This window comes from Molothrus ater, chromosome 4 (assembly GCF_012460135.2).
Source record: "Molothrus ater isolate BHLD 08-10-18 breed brown headed cowbird chromosome 4, BPBGC_Mater_1.1, whole genome shotgun sequence".
NCBI lineage: Eukaryota > Metazoa > Chordata > Aves > Passeriformes > Icteridae > Molothrus > Molothrus ater.
In genome coordinates this window covers 64,389,581-64,403,576 of record NC_050481.2, presented here as the reverse complement: position 1 = coordinate 64,403,576, position 13,996 = coordinate 64,389,581, and the positions used below count along the sequence as shown (strand labels likewise).

Sequence of the window (13,996 nt, the reverse complement as noted above, 5' to 3'; positions counted from 1 at the left end):
CTTTCCTCTTGGGCTATACAGGAGAGACAGGTTATACAGAGCAAGTGGAAAAGAAAAACGTTAGCCAGCAATTCAGTCATAATTCTGGGAATGAGTTTCTGCTCCTGAAAAAAAGATTGTGTGCCTGACCTTCCTGGGCACAGAATGCCCCCAGTTTTCACCATGAAATTATTGAAGGTTGAGTCTCCTCTGAACCAGGCAAAGCAAACACAGTGCACAGTCCCTTTGAAGGTCTGTGCATGCTCCTCAGTGCTGTGCGGGCCCTCAGCTGGGCTCATTCTCTTTGAAACAAGCACTGCTGGTGTCTAATTTGTGATGGGAAATGTGGTTTTTGGGGGGTGATGTAACCCCTGAACTTAGCTTTGATTTGACAAAATCCCTTTTATCATCTTCATTCCACAGTGTCATTGCATGCAGGACAAGTGCAGTCAGTGTTGTCCTGGAGTGCAGCTCACAGGGCACTGAAAGGGGGATGGAAGTGCAGGCTGGAAAAAAGGGGTTCTGAGTTTGGGCTCAAACTCCCTCTCAGAGTTTTGGTGGTTGCAGCTGCTCCTGGCAGCCCTGGGACTGGAATCACAGGAACACCTGGGAAAGCAGGGCACGAGTGCCAATGCCCCCTGTAAGTCAGAACCATTCAAATGGCAGGCAGTGCACTGGCCTAATTCCTCAGTGCAATCCCTGCTCTGTCCTCATCTCCCAAAAAGCAGCTGTAGTTTGTTGTGGTGATTTTCAAGCTCTGGGGGAGCAAGTTGCTTGAACCAGGTGCCCCATGCAGCTGCTCAGACTTCAGGAAAACCACTCAGCAGACTTCAAGAGAGATTAATCAAATGGCCTGGCTTTAAAAACCTTACCCAGGGCAGGTGAGTCACTGCTGGATCTTGCATGTCAGAGCAGAATCATCCTTCCCCAGACCTGGGCTACACAGCCTGTGCCTCTTTAAATCTGCGCTGCGTGCTGCAGTGCTCTGCATTGTTGCCATGGCAGAAATCTCCCCATAGTAATAACCTCTTTCAGGGAAGGTTAAAAAGAGACAGTGCACATGCTCAGAAATGCTGCACTTGTTCTCTTAGCAGTTTGCAGCGGCCATTTCAAAGAAACCATCACAAAGACAAGAGAAAGATCAGGTACTGATATTTTTTCCTTTGTTAAAGGGGGTGAATTTTCTCTTTCATAGAAGTCCATGCACAGATGTGTCTCTGTTCCCAGCTGCACTGCAGGGAGAGACCACCCTTGTAAGCCTGTCATGATTATTCCTTGCAAATTCCCATGCAATAACTAAGAGGCAGGAGTCAGGTGTGATTTAAGATGATTGCTGCCCTAGAGGAGCAGTTGTCCTGCAGTGGGGCTCACGTACAAAGCTGAGCTGACTCTGGGCTGGGTGATGGGTAAGGTACCCCAAAAAAAGTTTAACAGTGTGTCTGTTTTGTTTTGTTGAACCTTCATAGTACTCATAGTCAGCTCTGAGAATAGCCTCTGCTCCTGCTGACCAGGAGGCTGCTTCATCAGGTGCTTCCAAAAGAGGCTGATGTTGTCCTAATTTACTATTACTTGGAGACACTCTGCTGCATCCTATTGCAAAGACTGCTATTTTTGATTGTACTTGTTTTGATGCGGATCACCATTGATTAAAACAGAAAACCCAAACCACTTGTAGTGATTTAATCCCTTTATTTTAGGGATTGTAGAGATTAAAAAAAAAAAGGATCACATCAGATCCAAATAGTGGGTGGGACACGAAACCCAATATGAGGGTATAGAAATTATATTACCCTGTCTTTGTGTTGCCATGGGCTCAAGTATATCTGTGACTCTACTTGTACAGGTATGGTTCTGAACCATTCCCTGCTCTTGTGTTTGGGTTGAGGTGCACAGGCAGGGGATGTGTATAATGCTGCTCCTGCCCTGGCTGAATTGCTGGTTTGCACATGCTGCAAGTGTTTGTGCAGAGTTTGCAGCTCCACTTTAGCTGTGTCTGAAAAGGTGGATTGCACATATTGAAGAGCAGTCTTGTTCTGTTCTGTGTTTGTGGCAAAATGGGGAAAACCCTTCCCTTTCCTGCCTCCCTCTACTGCCTTTCTAAATGTGAAATACAATCTGTTCTGGGGAGTGCTGTGCTCTTGCATTCAGTACATGCAGATCTAATGCTCTTATGCAACATCTTTTGCTCAAAAAGCACCAACAGAAAGAGGCAGAATGTTGTCCTGCTTTCCCACAGTTAGCTGAACAGATTTTTTAATGTGGGTTTTATTGTATTGCCATAACTTAGCCTTATTTTAGTCTATCTTTCTTCCATTTTGATGTACAGGAATGAAAGGTAAACTTGGCTGAGCTAAGGAGCTCCCTAGCAGTGTGCCAGAGTCCTTGAGGCTTGGATTGGGATCTCTAACAAGCAATTGCAACTTGAGCCAGTCCCTTTTGCTCTGAACAGTTTACCTGTTGGGTCAAGAAAACACTTAATTTGAAACTTATAAAAAACTTCCCTCTGTGTGAAAGAAAACTGCTGCTGGACCAGGTTGTACCCAGGTCTGGGCAAGGTGTGGCCTGGCAGGAACAAATGGATGGCTGCAAATAGTGGCCTGAAGCCCAGATTAGGAGGGGAAACAGAAGGTCAACAAGTTTTGATGCATTTACCATTAGAAATTCTACTTATGAATTTGTGGAGGTTTAACAAAAGTCTTTTTCTTCAAATAGATTCATAAAGGAGTTTTTATAATTAGCATGCTGTGTAATGCTAATGGTTACCTTTAGTTATTTTACTTGTGAAAAGATGATGCAGTAAAGGAAGCCAGAGGCCAAAGACCTTGTTTCCAGGTTATGTTTCAGCCAGCTCTGTAATCCTGAAGTTTTGATCTCAAAGTGTAGCAGTGAACCAGCTCCCCAGATTCATGTCCGTGTAGTTAGGAAAAAGTCACAGACCAGGCGAAGCATCCTGGCCTTCAAATGAAACCAAGAACACACCAAGGACTTCTTATCTTGTGTAGGAATGTTCTCTCACAGTTGAGTTTTATGTACACTCTGGAAAGGTACAGAGAACTTCTCTCCATGCTCTACATCTTCTGATATTTTGTCTCTTCAGAGGAAGACTGACAAATCTTTAGCCATCATCAGGGACATTAACTTTGTGACAGAACCCTTGTGTGTCTGTAGTGTTCCTCACTAACTTGTTTATGTCTCTTGACAAGCAGAGAAGCATCCATTCCCAAGATGCTGGCACCCTGCCTTCTGAGGAGAGCCATCCTTACAGTTCCTCTGGTATTTTTGGTTGCACTACTTGTCTCAGAGCCTGTCAGAGCTGACCAGGAAGCAGGAACAGCCATCCCAGCTGAAAGTAAGTACCACCCTGCAGTCCTCTCCTACAGCCCCTGCTGCAGTTCTCATGTTGCAGCACTCTGAAGTTTGCCCAAATAATTCAAACTATTTTGGATATGTCTTGCCTACATTGTTTTAAAACCACAGCCTGATAATCTACCAGTGCTGTTTTGCTCCTGCATCCAAAGCTCCTCACTCTCTTATCTTTGTCTCTTGCTTTTTGCTGAAATCTGCCACTGTTCTGCATCTTTTCTTTGGTCCATTGTGTTAGCCCTTTCTATGCCAGCAATCACCATGTTTGCTTTTCAGAGACGTTACCGAGACTTGGTCTTTTTCATCTGACATTGTCTGTTCATTATATTTTGTTCTTGAGAATGTTTGCTGTTTTAAAGTCATGATTTTTATTTAAAAAATTCACAATGAAGATGCCAAGAAACCATTTTGTCACTTGGGGCTTTCAACCACCTAATTCTCCTTTGCTGATCTGTTTTGAGTTTATTTTATTTTATAAGCATAATGACAGGTCCTTGCATCAAGTTGTTGATGTGAAAAACTGCTGTCCTCTCCTTTTGTCCAGTGTAAATACAGTAGCACTGAAGTTGGGTGATGGTACAACAATGATGGAGCAGGTCTTTAACACTATTTAATGTGGAGGGTTTATATATATATATATAATTAGTATTATTATTTCTTCACCAGTTAAAGACTTTGGCAGGCTCCCTTTCTCCAGCAGGCAGAATTCCTGGCTGCTGGTCAGCACTCAGATGTGAGCTGGGAGCTCATTGTCCAACATGTCAGAGGCATGTACAGTCCAACATCACGTGTTTCCAAAACGGGCTTACAGACAGGACACAGGCACAGCAGCATTTCCCAAATTAGCCTGGATTTCATCCTTTCATTCACACCAGACCCCAAAGAGCAAACTAAAGCTGGGCTCAGGATTTCTGGTGAGGTTGTCAGCCAGGCACAGGCACAGAGAGGCCAATGAGAGCAGCTGAGCCTGATGAGCTCAAGGTGTTTGTCTGTCTGTCTTTGCTGTCTCAGTACTGTTGTCTGTTAGGGCACAGATCTGTGTTATGTGGTGAACAAGCCAAAGCAAGCCTTGTGCCCTTCAGTCTGAATGTCTCAATCTGGGAACATTCTCTTAAACACTCCAATAAATCCAGATTGCAGCAGTTCTGCTTACCAGCACTGCCTGCTGATAACAGGGCATTTGGTTGGGCAAAGCTGTGTCAGATTCAAAGTTAGAGGCTGAAGTGGTCTGTCTTTATGATATTGTAGTCAGTTTTATTTTGTTAGTCTTCTATTTAGAGCTCACATTTGTTAGATCAGGAGATGAGATTTTTCTAGGGAGAAGGTTCATGTTTTCAGACATAATTTCTGAAAAATCTGAAGATAATGTTGAAAATGTACCCAGGGTTAGTGGAACAAAATGAAAGACTCAAGTTAAGAGTTTAATGTTTCCATACAATGAGCTGTGGAAGGAAAAGTGGAACAGCAGTGTAGTGGGAAGAAAAATATTAATGTAAATTTGAAGTAATACTTGTATAATTGAGAGACTGGGTGGGCCATCGCAGTGAGCCAATTAAAATTACCTGGGTTGTTTAGGAGTATCAACATCAGTACTCACTCTGTGGACTCTTTTCTGTAGCACTTTCTGATACTCAAAATCACAGTTTAGTCCTTCTAGTTAATTCTTCATGCCATACAGTCATGATTCTCTCCTGAATCTCTGCTAGGCCGCCCCTGTGTTGATTGCCATGCCTTTGAGTTCATGCAGAGAGCTCTGCAGGATTTAAAGAAGACAGCATATAATCTAGACACAAGGGTAAGGAAACATTAAATGTCTTTTTTTTTTTTCCCCAATGTAAAAGAAAGTTTTGTGGATAAAAGTAGGTAAGGTGGATGGATTTTGCACACTCGGTGAACTGTGCTGTCCTGTGCTCTAAGGTGAGGCTGGTTAATTACATTTCACCTCTCTGTGCAGTAATCTGTGGAATTCTTCTGCTTTGGGGTATCAGGGACAATAGGAAGTGTAGGGAAGTGTGAACTGACTGTCCTTCTCTTGCCAAATTAGAGCCATTAGTGCTGATTTTCTCTCTCCAAATACTGAGCACACACCTTTGTTTTTATGTCAGGGGGAGTAAGGTGGGAGTATAATTTCTATATATTACCCAAAAGGAAAGAGCCTTTCCTTTTGGGTAATATATATAAATTATGTACTCTTTCAGCTCAAACAAAAAGCTTACTAAAATAAAATACTCCCCTGCATATGCTTTTATCCCTGGGGAGAAGCTAAGGGAGGAAACATCCATAGAGAGTTTTTCCATTTCTCTAATTTCATAATGGTGAAAAATGCCACAAAGTAGAACAGCACAGGGAATGAAACTTGTTTGGCTTGCAGTGAGTGTGCAGAATGTGCCAGGGCTGGCACCTCCCTTCTGTGGGGGATGTGGATCTGTCTCTTGCTGCAGCAACCTGCAATCTGTGTCCCAGCTGCTGTGTGTCCCAGGAGGGTGGCTTTGTCCCCACTCCTGGGTACCCTTTAGCTGGAGTGCTATAGACACACTCCTGCACACATTGCTCAGCAGAAGGCACTGAAACTTTTCTGCTTTTCTGATTTATGGTCAAGGCTGTTCACAGGTCAAAGCCTGTGAGCTGTTGTCTTTGAGGAATGGTTTGAGGTTGCTTCAAGCAGGGTCCTTGATGTTTAGGTGAAAATGCAAGTGCATGAACCAAGATGCCTTGAATTGTGACATGCTAGAAAAAAAATAAACATTCCAGCAGAACCAGATTGGTATGTAGCACATTTACAGCTAAACAAAATCTGTTCAATAATTACAGGTCAAATATATTCTGGGCTTCATGAACAAATCTTGCTAATGAATCTGCTGAGCACTTTATGCAGCCCAAACAAGATGTTCAGATTGTGCTGTAAAGTGGTTTTAGCACACCTCTTCCTACTACAAACCTTTGAACTTTTCATCAGAATTTTTTCATCTTGATGCAAAGTCTCTTAAGATTTTCTCTGGGTGTCTGGCAGTGACCTTTATGAAACCTTCAGCTTGCAGACCAAGAGAAAAGCTTTATCAAACACAGACATCCAAAGTAGAAGTAGCATCAAGAACCCCCTGTGTTTTAATAGTTTTTAAAAAATAAAAATTAAAGACAGCCAAAGAGATAACATGAGGATAGGAAAAAAGTCAGTTGAGATGAATGTCCTATTATTGGCTTTCACACTTGTAGATTTGACAGCAAGCCTGAAAATGTGATATATTCCCATGAAAACAAACCTATCACTTCCTTATCACTTTAAAATCTAAATAATTAAATTCATATTGAAATCCTTCAGTTTCCCATGACTGGAACAGGCTTATTCCAGTCATTAAGCTAGGAATTCTGCCTACATCCTCAAAAGACATGGAAATATTTAACAGTTGAGGATTTCTTGGAACTGTCTTCTAGGGTATTTTAATTCTTACTTTTATTATTCAGCTGTGGCACTATTTAATGCAAACTGAGGGCTTTGGGACCACTGCTCTCAGCCACATATATTTCACATTTGACTATTTTAGTCTGTTTAGCTGCTTTGTGGGGTAAATATTCCTGTCCCTGAAAATACAATTCCCTTTGTTAATATTCCCACTGGAGACATTAATTTCCTTGAAAAACTCTCCTTTGTTTGCAGGCAAGATTGTTAGATGATGACTAAGCAGCTCTAACTGTGTTGGAGGGGGAGGGATTCCCAACAGCTTAGAGAGGAAATTCTCATTTAATTCCTCCTGCACATCTTACCCTGTAGTTCTGTACAGGGGAAGTCTGTGTATCATTTTATTGCACAAGGATATTGCTCAAGAGCTTTCACACTTCATTTGGCCCTGGGTTGATTTACATGGTGTCTCAAAGCAAACTGACTCTGGAATAAGTCACAGACCCTTTTATGAAGGCCACAGACTGGATCTCCTTCCTTTTCCAATCCCAATAGGTTTTTGTAACCTACCCTGGTGTGATGGTCCCTCACTAATTGTCAGGCTGGCTGATTTCTACACATCAGATCTGTTTACCCCTCTCTGCCCGCTCTTTTTTGTTGCTGCTGGTCCCTCAGAGCAGGCTGGAGTAGTTGTTTTGGCAGTGAGAATTAACTGTGGGCAGTGTTTTCTGGGAATTTCTGTGGTTCACCACTCAGCCCAAGTGCCACACGTGGTCATGGGCTGGGGAGAGGAGTCTTGTGCTGCTGGGAGGGAGCTGCTCCCACCACAAGCCCTGCTCTTTATTGCTTTCTAAACTGTCTGTGGTTGTTTGGAATGTTTAAAGCACAGTAAGCTGGATGTGCCCCTGAAAATAAAAAGAAAGGCTTGAAAATGTTATTAAAGATATATAAGATGGTAAGGAGCCTTGGGACTCAGCTCCAGAGATGTTGGCATGCTGTCAACCTCCCTTAACCTCAAACCATGGCAAATGGTGTCAGTGAGGTGGTGAGAAGGTGGTGATTGAAGGTCTTTTCAATGATTGGCAAAGTCTGATCAGATCTTTTCAGTTTTGCAGGGCAGCTGAAAGAACTAAAAGTGATACCTGATTTAATATGAAACCACAGGGTTGTGGTTTTTCCCTGAGATTTATCATCTGGGAAAAAAACCAGCCTGAGCAGCAGATGGCTTTTCCTGCACTAAGAAGGCAAGTGCAGAGCAGGATGCTTCAGCCCAGCTCTGCTCTAAGTGCCTTTAGCTGATGTGGGTCAATGGATAGCACAGCTTTTAAAACACAGCCTTGAATCCCATGGCAACTCCATCTTTTCCAGGAATTGCAAGTCAGGCAGGTTAAGGATGGGTGTGGTTGGCATTTAGAGCTGGTGGGCCTCATAATGCCTTTTTTCCTGTGCCTAGCTACAGTAGCTGTGGCACCAGCAGGGATTAATTTGGTGAGTGGACTTCCACAGCTACTGTGTCCCATGGCAGTGAGGGGGGAGTTTTCTCTTGGATCAGGCTGATTTTTAGCTACAGCTTCAGCTCATGGTAGACAAACTGAGGTGAAGATATGATGTTGATGTCAAACAGCTCTGCTGCATCATGCTTCTACTGAAGCAGCAAGTGCTCCAGACAGCCAGGAAGACCCAAGTATGTGAGGAAGGATTCCCAGATTTCCTTTCCCTGCTGTCCCCTCCCTGGTCCCCAGCCCTTTCTCACACAGGAGGGCTGAGAGGGTGCAGCCTTTCAGACCATGCCCAGCTCCAGCTCTCAGAAGTTCCCAATCCACCCTCATTGCTTCAGAACCAGGGATCTGTGGGCAACAGAGATCTCCTGATATTGATGAACCTCTGTTCAACCCAGAGACTTCCAATTTCACCAGTTTGGGACCCCTTTCCTTAAAGAAGTCAGGAATCTCATCTTGTATTTGAATTGTGATTGCTCTGTGCCAGCTCAAAACCTCTTGTCTGTTTTATTATCAGTAACTACTGAATTTTTGTATTATTAGGAGAAAGTCAAAGAGAAACAGGAGAAATTAGAGAAATTAATTTCTTCACTGAGAGTGGGTCCCAATTTAATTTAAAGTTCAGAGTCTGTTTTTAAGTAAAATAAAGTTTCTGACATGATTTGGGAGGGGTGGGGAGGGGGCTTAAGCCTCTAATGAACTTCTTAGCTTATGCTCCAGTTTGTGCTGTTGAAATAAGATTGTAAGAAAGAAAAATAACTTCCTCCATGTCACAGGAAATAGTGCTATGTTGGTGTGCCAATTAATCCCACAAAAGCAAAATCATTTTGTAGAGCAGTAAACAACAATTCTGATTTTTACCCCAAAATTCACCTCATACCGCTAGTTCCAAATTGTAGAATAAAAATAAAATGGACTTTTCTTTGGGACCTCATTAGTTTTACAATGCTGACATTTGTTTTTTGATGATGTTGTTCCTCCCTCTTATAGACAGAAACTCTGCTTCTTCAGGTGGAAAAGAGAAATCTGTGTGACTGCATAGCTGCCAATCTGCTGAACTGAACCCTGGAGACCCCTGAGGAGACTCACCTGTCCAGCAGTTTTTAAAATGCAGCTGTATAAAATACAGCTTTATGGAGTTCATGTGGCAAGCATGTATGCCCCAATGTGCTGATGAAACTGGGGCCTGTGTCTGATGTATTTGTCTGTTCTGTATCGTTTTTTAAAAGTACCCTCTTTTCACATCTGCTGGACTGCCAGTAAGGGCTCAATTCAGTAAATCTGTTACTTGATTTTAGGGTGGGGAGGGGGGGAAATGTACCTGCTTTGATTTTTAAATCAGAATTTGCCAAGTGTAACCCCCCCCCCCCGATAATTTTGGAGGACAGTGCCCTAGAGACACGTGCAGCTGTTTTTTGTCTTTAATATGAACATATGTCTGTGGCAGCTTACCCAGTTACATTGAGACATGCCACTGTAGTCTCTGTAGGCTTTGCCTGTGTATTAAAGATGATGAAGTCCTTTCTGTTTGTTGTCTGTGCTGTGCCCACCTTCAGGCATGTCGTAGTTCTGTCAGCTGTAATGGGGTGTGTGTCATGAGGAGTTACACATCTGCTGTTCTTGGACCAAAGCAGTTTATATCTCAGTGCTGAGCCATCTGCTGTCCTGCAGAAGAGTACTATTTTCTTTTAATTAAAATGTTTGGTTTCTTCCCCTCCTTCCCTGAACACCCTGTTCTTGCCCTAGTGAATTTCTGAGTAGTTTTATTTTAGCAGGTCAAATGGACAGAGTGAAAAGGAGACTCAGGGTATGATTAGGCAGCCTGGCCAGTTCCAGCTGTGCCAAATGCTGCCACCAGCAACTGCTCAGCATCACACTGAAGGACAGCTCTGTGCAGTGCCAAGAAGTTTCTTCATGAGTCTGTGCCTTATTTTGCTTCAAGTGAAACACAGGGATTAGGTCACACATATTTGGTCCATCCCGTGGTGGCCTCTACTCCAAATGTTTTGGTTTTCTCTGGTAGCTGCCTTTGAAAACTGCTCCTTCTGTTTCAGGCAAGAAGAAAGACCTTTGTACCTGAAAGCTGGGATTGTTTCATCCTCACCTCTCCCCCTTTATTGTAAGATTCTGTGTCCACTCACAAGTCTGAAATAGGCTGAGCACTGTGATGAGGAGGTGCTTGGAGTTCTGCTGTCCTTTAGGGCTGTCTCAAATGATTCCAGCATTGAGACCTGGCTTGGGAAGGGGATGGGACATCTGAAGGTAAAAATCCCTTCAGCTGAATTTGGAAGCAAGTTCCTGCCTGTGGGTGTACTGACATAAATAAATAGCTGTGACTTTGCTGGAAGTGGATGGGAGAGGAAACACAACTCCTGCTCTGCCCCTGCAGCTGCAGGAATGGTAACAGCAGCTGGGGGAGCACCACAGGGCCCTGAGTGCCTTCCAAAACCTTCCAGAGCTGGGAAAACCAATCCCTGTGCACTGAGAAGCACAGCATGCCCTTCTGTGTGTGACCAGGACACAGGCCAGCACAGAAGCCCAGTGTGAATGGGAGAGAGGATTCTGCTGTTGTTTTTCCAAATCCCCTCAGGGAGCAGCTGTGCTGTGTTTCTCACTAAGTCCATTCACACAGCATGGGAGCACTGGCACTGCTCATTTTGGGCTGCTTGGCAAAGCCAGTCAGTGCCAGCCTCACCTGCAGCTCCCCTCCCAGGGGGTGGCAAGGGGCAGCAGTCCCTATCCATGGCAGAGCACTCAGGCTTTCTGGGAGCAAAGCCTCCTTTGGAGGGCTTCAGCTGGTCCTGGCTGCAGCTCAATGGCTTCTCAGAGCTCCTTGGCTTTTGCTGCACTTGGCTTGTCCCCATCTTGTTCTAGCTTGGCTTTGTTCCCCTGCTTTGCTCTGGACCTGTCTTCTCTCTCCTCTCCCTTTCAACCTCCATTCCCTCTTCCATTCTGGCACTGCCCTCCCTCTGATCCCAGGGATTTCTCAGGGTACTCCAGGCCCTTCAATCTGGTCTCTCTGGAGTCACTGCAGGTGTGGGTGGTGAGGCTGATACTCCCCAGGTCAGCAGCCCCTTTAGTCCAGCTGGCAGCACTGCCAGAGCAATGAGTGACACCAATTTACCATGGAGCAACAACAGCATCTCATTCCCAGGGAAGAGGAACTCACCTGTTCAGGGAAGACATTGTGTGGAAAGATCCCTTTTTACCTAAAAATGAACATTCCTATTGCAGAACTTGGAGGAAGTCCCAGAACAGCTCATTTTCAGATGAATTATTCTGAATTATTCTGTGGACTGTCCCCTAGGCTGCTGTAAGCTCACTGGCTTGTTACAGGTGTGGTCAAGAACCCAGCCATGTTTGCCAGATGGAAACACCTATAGATCTTCATGAATTTTTCCCTGTGATTGCACAGACACTAGTTTGAACAAAAGAAAGCATGATAATTTGGAATTCCTACAGTCATTTTGCTGCACCTCTACTTTGTCATTCACTTTGTTGGAACTGGAGAAGTGAAACATGGGACAGAATTGGGCTGTTGACCCAGCCAGGAGGGGGATAGATGGGGAAAGAGGAATAACTTTCTCATTCTGTTTCTCAGAATCTGAAAAATTTAATTTTCCTTTCAGTCTGCAGAAGCTCCAATACAAGCAGGATTTTCCTAGTGGTGATTTTTGCATGCTCTTTTAAATTACCTTACCTATTCTCTTTTCATTCAATTACTGCTCTGTATTAATTCTTGTTCAAAACCACCCAAATGACAGGAGAGCACCATTTCTGAAAAAGAATTGGCAGGGAGGTGTGGGAATTGCACCCAGCAACTAGAATATGTGTTCTGGGCAAGCGAAAGGAAACTTTGGAAGAATTTGAATATGTAAAATCAGGTTTAGTATGAGAGAGTGGCAAAACTCAAGACCATTTTCATAGAGAACAAAACCACAGCAGAACCATATAAAGTGCTGGCAAAGGAGCTAGGATAAACAGGAGCAGTGGACTGGGAACTAGACTGGGAACCTTCAGTCTAGTCAAGAGATGGCTGAGGAGGGTGACAGAAGTTTATGAAGCCATAAGTGACCAGGGAATGGCTGTTTGCTGTCTCTTTGCAAACAAGCAGTGGGGTGCACTGGACAAAACCTGCTGGAGGCAGGGTCAGAGCAAACATGAGGATGATGCTCTTGACCTGCTGTGTGTCCCAGTGCTGGAAATCTGCCTCTGTGCCTCCTACAAGATGTGCATTTTTTTCTCCTCAAAATCCAAAGTTCCTGTTAAATCCAAACTATTACACAGAAATATAATGGGGTCACCAGCACACTCGTGCATCCTTCTCACTGTCCACCTTGTCCTGTTTTATTCCCTGTTCTACATTACATGGTGCCTCTTGCTTTGTGGCCGCACTGAAAGCAGTCTGGGCCAGAGAGATGATGTCAATTGCATTGCCAGGTGGCCATCACACCTTTAAGTGTTGTCAACTTATTAAATAAAAATCACAATTTAAAATATTTTGGCCTGATGCTCCAGTTTCAAGCACAGTATTCATTTATATGGGTTTGCAGTTTAATCTCTATGTAGATATTCCTTAACTTTCCAACTCCATCTTGCTGCTCCAGCTGTGACACTGTAGAGTTGGGAAGTGGCAGAAATTATATTTTCAACACCTCTAAACACTTAAAGTTTAAAAGGTGACTTAAAGCATAAGAAGAAGAGTTCCAGGCATGGATACCATGAGAAAAGAAATGCAAATATCTGCAGATTTTCTATTTTTACATTGATCTACCTACACTTTTCATTCCTCACAGTCAGGGCTGTCATCATTTGATTCCTGCTCTGAACCATGAACTTTCTGAAAACCTGCTAAGACATCAGCTTGTCTTCATTAGCCTTGAGCACCTTTTGCTGTTTAAATCAAAGCAAGTGACACTGCACTTTTCTGCAAAATTTAAGTGACAGAACTATAGATTGTTCTCTTTGTCAAGAGAGTCTGAAAATGGGGCAGGACTGGCAACCCTCCCGTTATTCTTCACATCTTCACTTTTATTTGAGAGTCCAAATCAGCTGGAAAGACTGCTGCTGACTGGGGATGCAAGTTAGACCCTTCCACAGAGTAGGCAAAATGCAGATTTCAAGGGAGAGCAATGTTCAATTTCTTGTTTAGATGTGGAGGGATCTGAATATTCTCTGTGTGTGCATTAATAACTGCACTTAATGTTCATGCTCAGGCAAACAGAATGGTAGCCTCAGCCCCAAGCTACATCTCATTGTTAAATGTTTTCTAAGAATTGATGCTTTTCTTTTAAAACTTTATTTTTACCCAATTCTTTTATTTTATTCCTAAAGTCCATAAAGTATTTGGCTATGCAAAAGCAACGCAGGCAGAAAATGTGGGCAACATAGAGACACAAATGAAGGAGTCCCATTACTGGGATTTTTGTGCAGTGAGGGACCCATGTGAATTGTTAGATAAAGAGAAAAACCACAGCTTCTATCTAGCTTTAAGTGCTAAAAGTGTTTATAACATGACATTTTGATGTGTATAAGGATATTCATCTATGGGAGTTTTCTACAAAATAGAAAGCGTAGGAACTTTTCTTTCTAAGAGTTTCATCTTGTCCAAATTAATGGACAGATCTGCTAACAAAAAGTAGCTTTTAATACTAAATCTGCACTAACTTTTGTTAATTTAATTTAGGCAAGCAATGCTGAGAAAATCTATTGTTTTTTGTGGCTTCTGCACTGAACCAGATGAAACTTAGCATCTTCC

The 13,996-nt window shown here is 43.3% G+C and overlaps 1 protein-coding gene across 1 annotated transcript; it reads left to right on the top strand.

Moving 5' to 3' along the window:
• The first annotated feature begins 996 nt into the window (after positions 1 to 996).
• LOC118686191 (neuropeptide-like protein C4orf48 homolog) lies at positions 997 to 9,763 on the top strand. The gene is made up of 4 exons (XM_036382260.2): positions 997 to 1,124; positions 3,186 to 3,328; positions 5,049 to 5,137; positions 9,229 to 9,763. The coding sequence occupies exons 2-4, from the start codon at positions 3,205 to 3,207 to the stop codon at positions 9,298 to 9,300; spliced, it is 285 nt and encodes a 94-aa protein (XP_036238153.1). The 5' UTR covers positions 997 to 1,124; positions 3,186 to 3,204; the 3' UTR covers positions 9,301 to 9,763.
• The last annotated feature ends 4,233 nt before the right edge of the window (positions 9,764 to 13,996 follow it).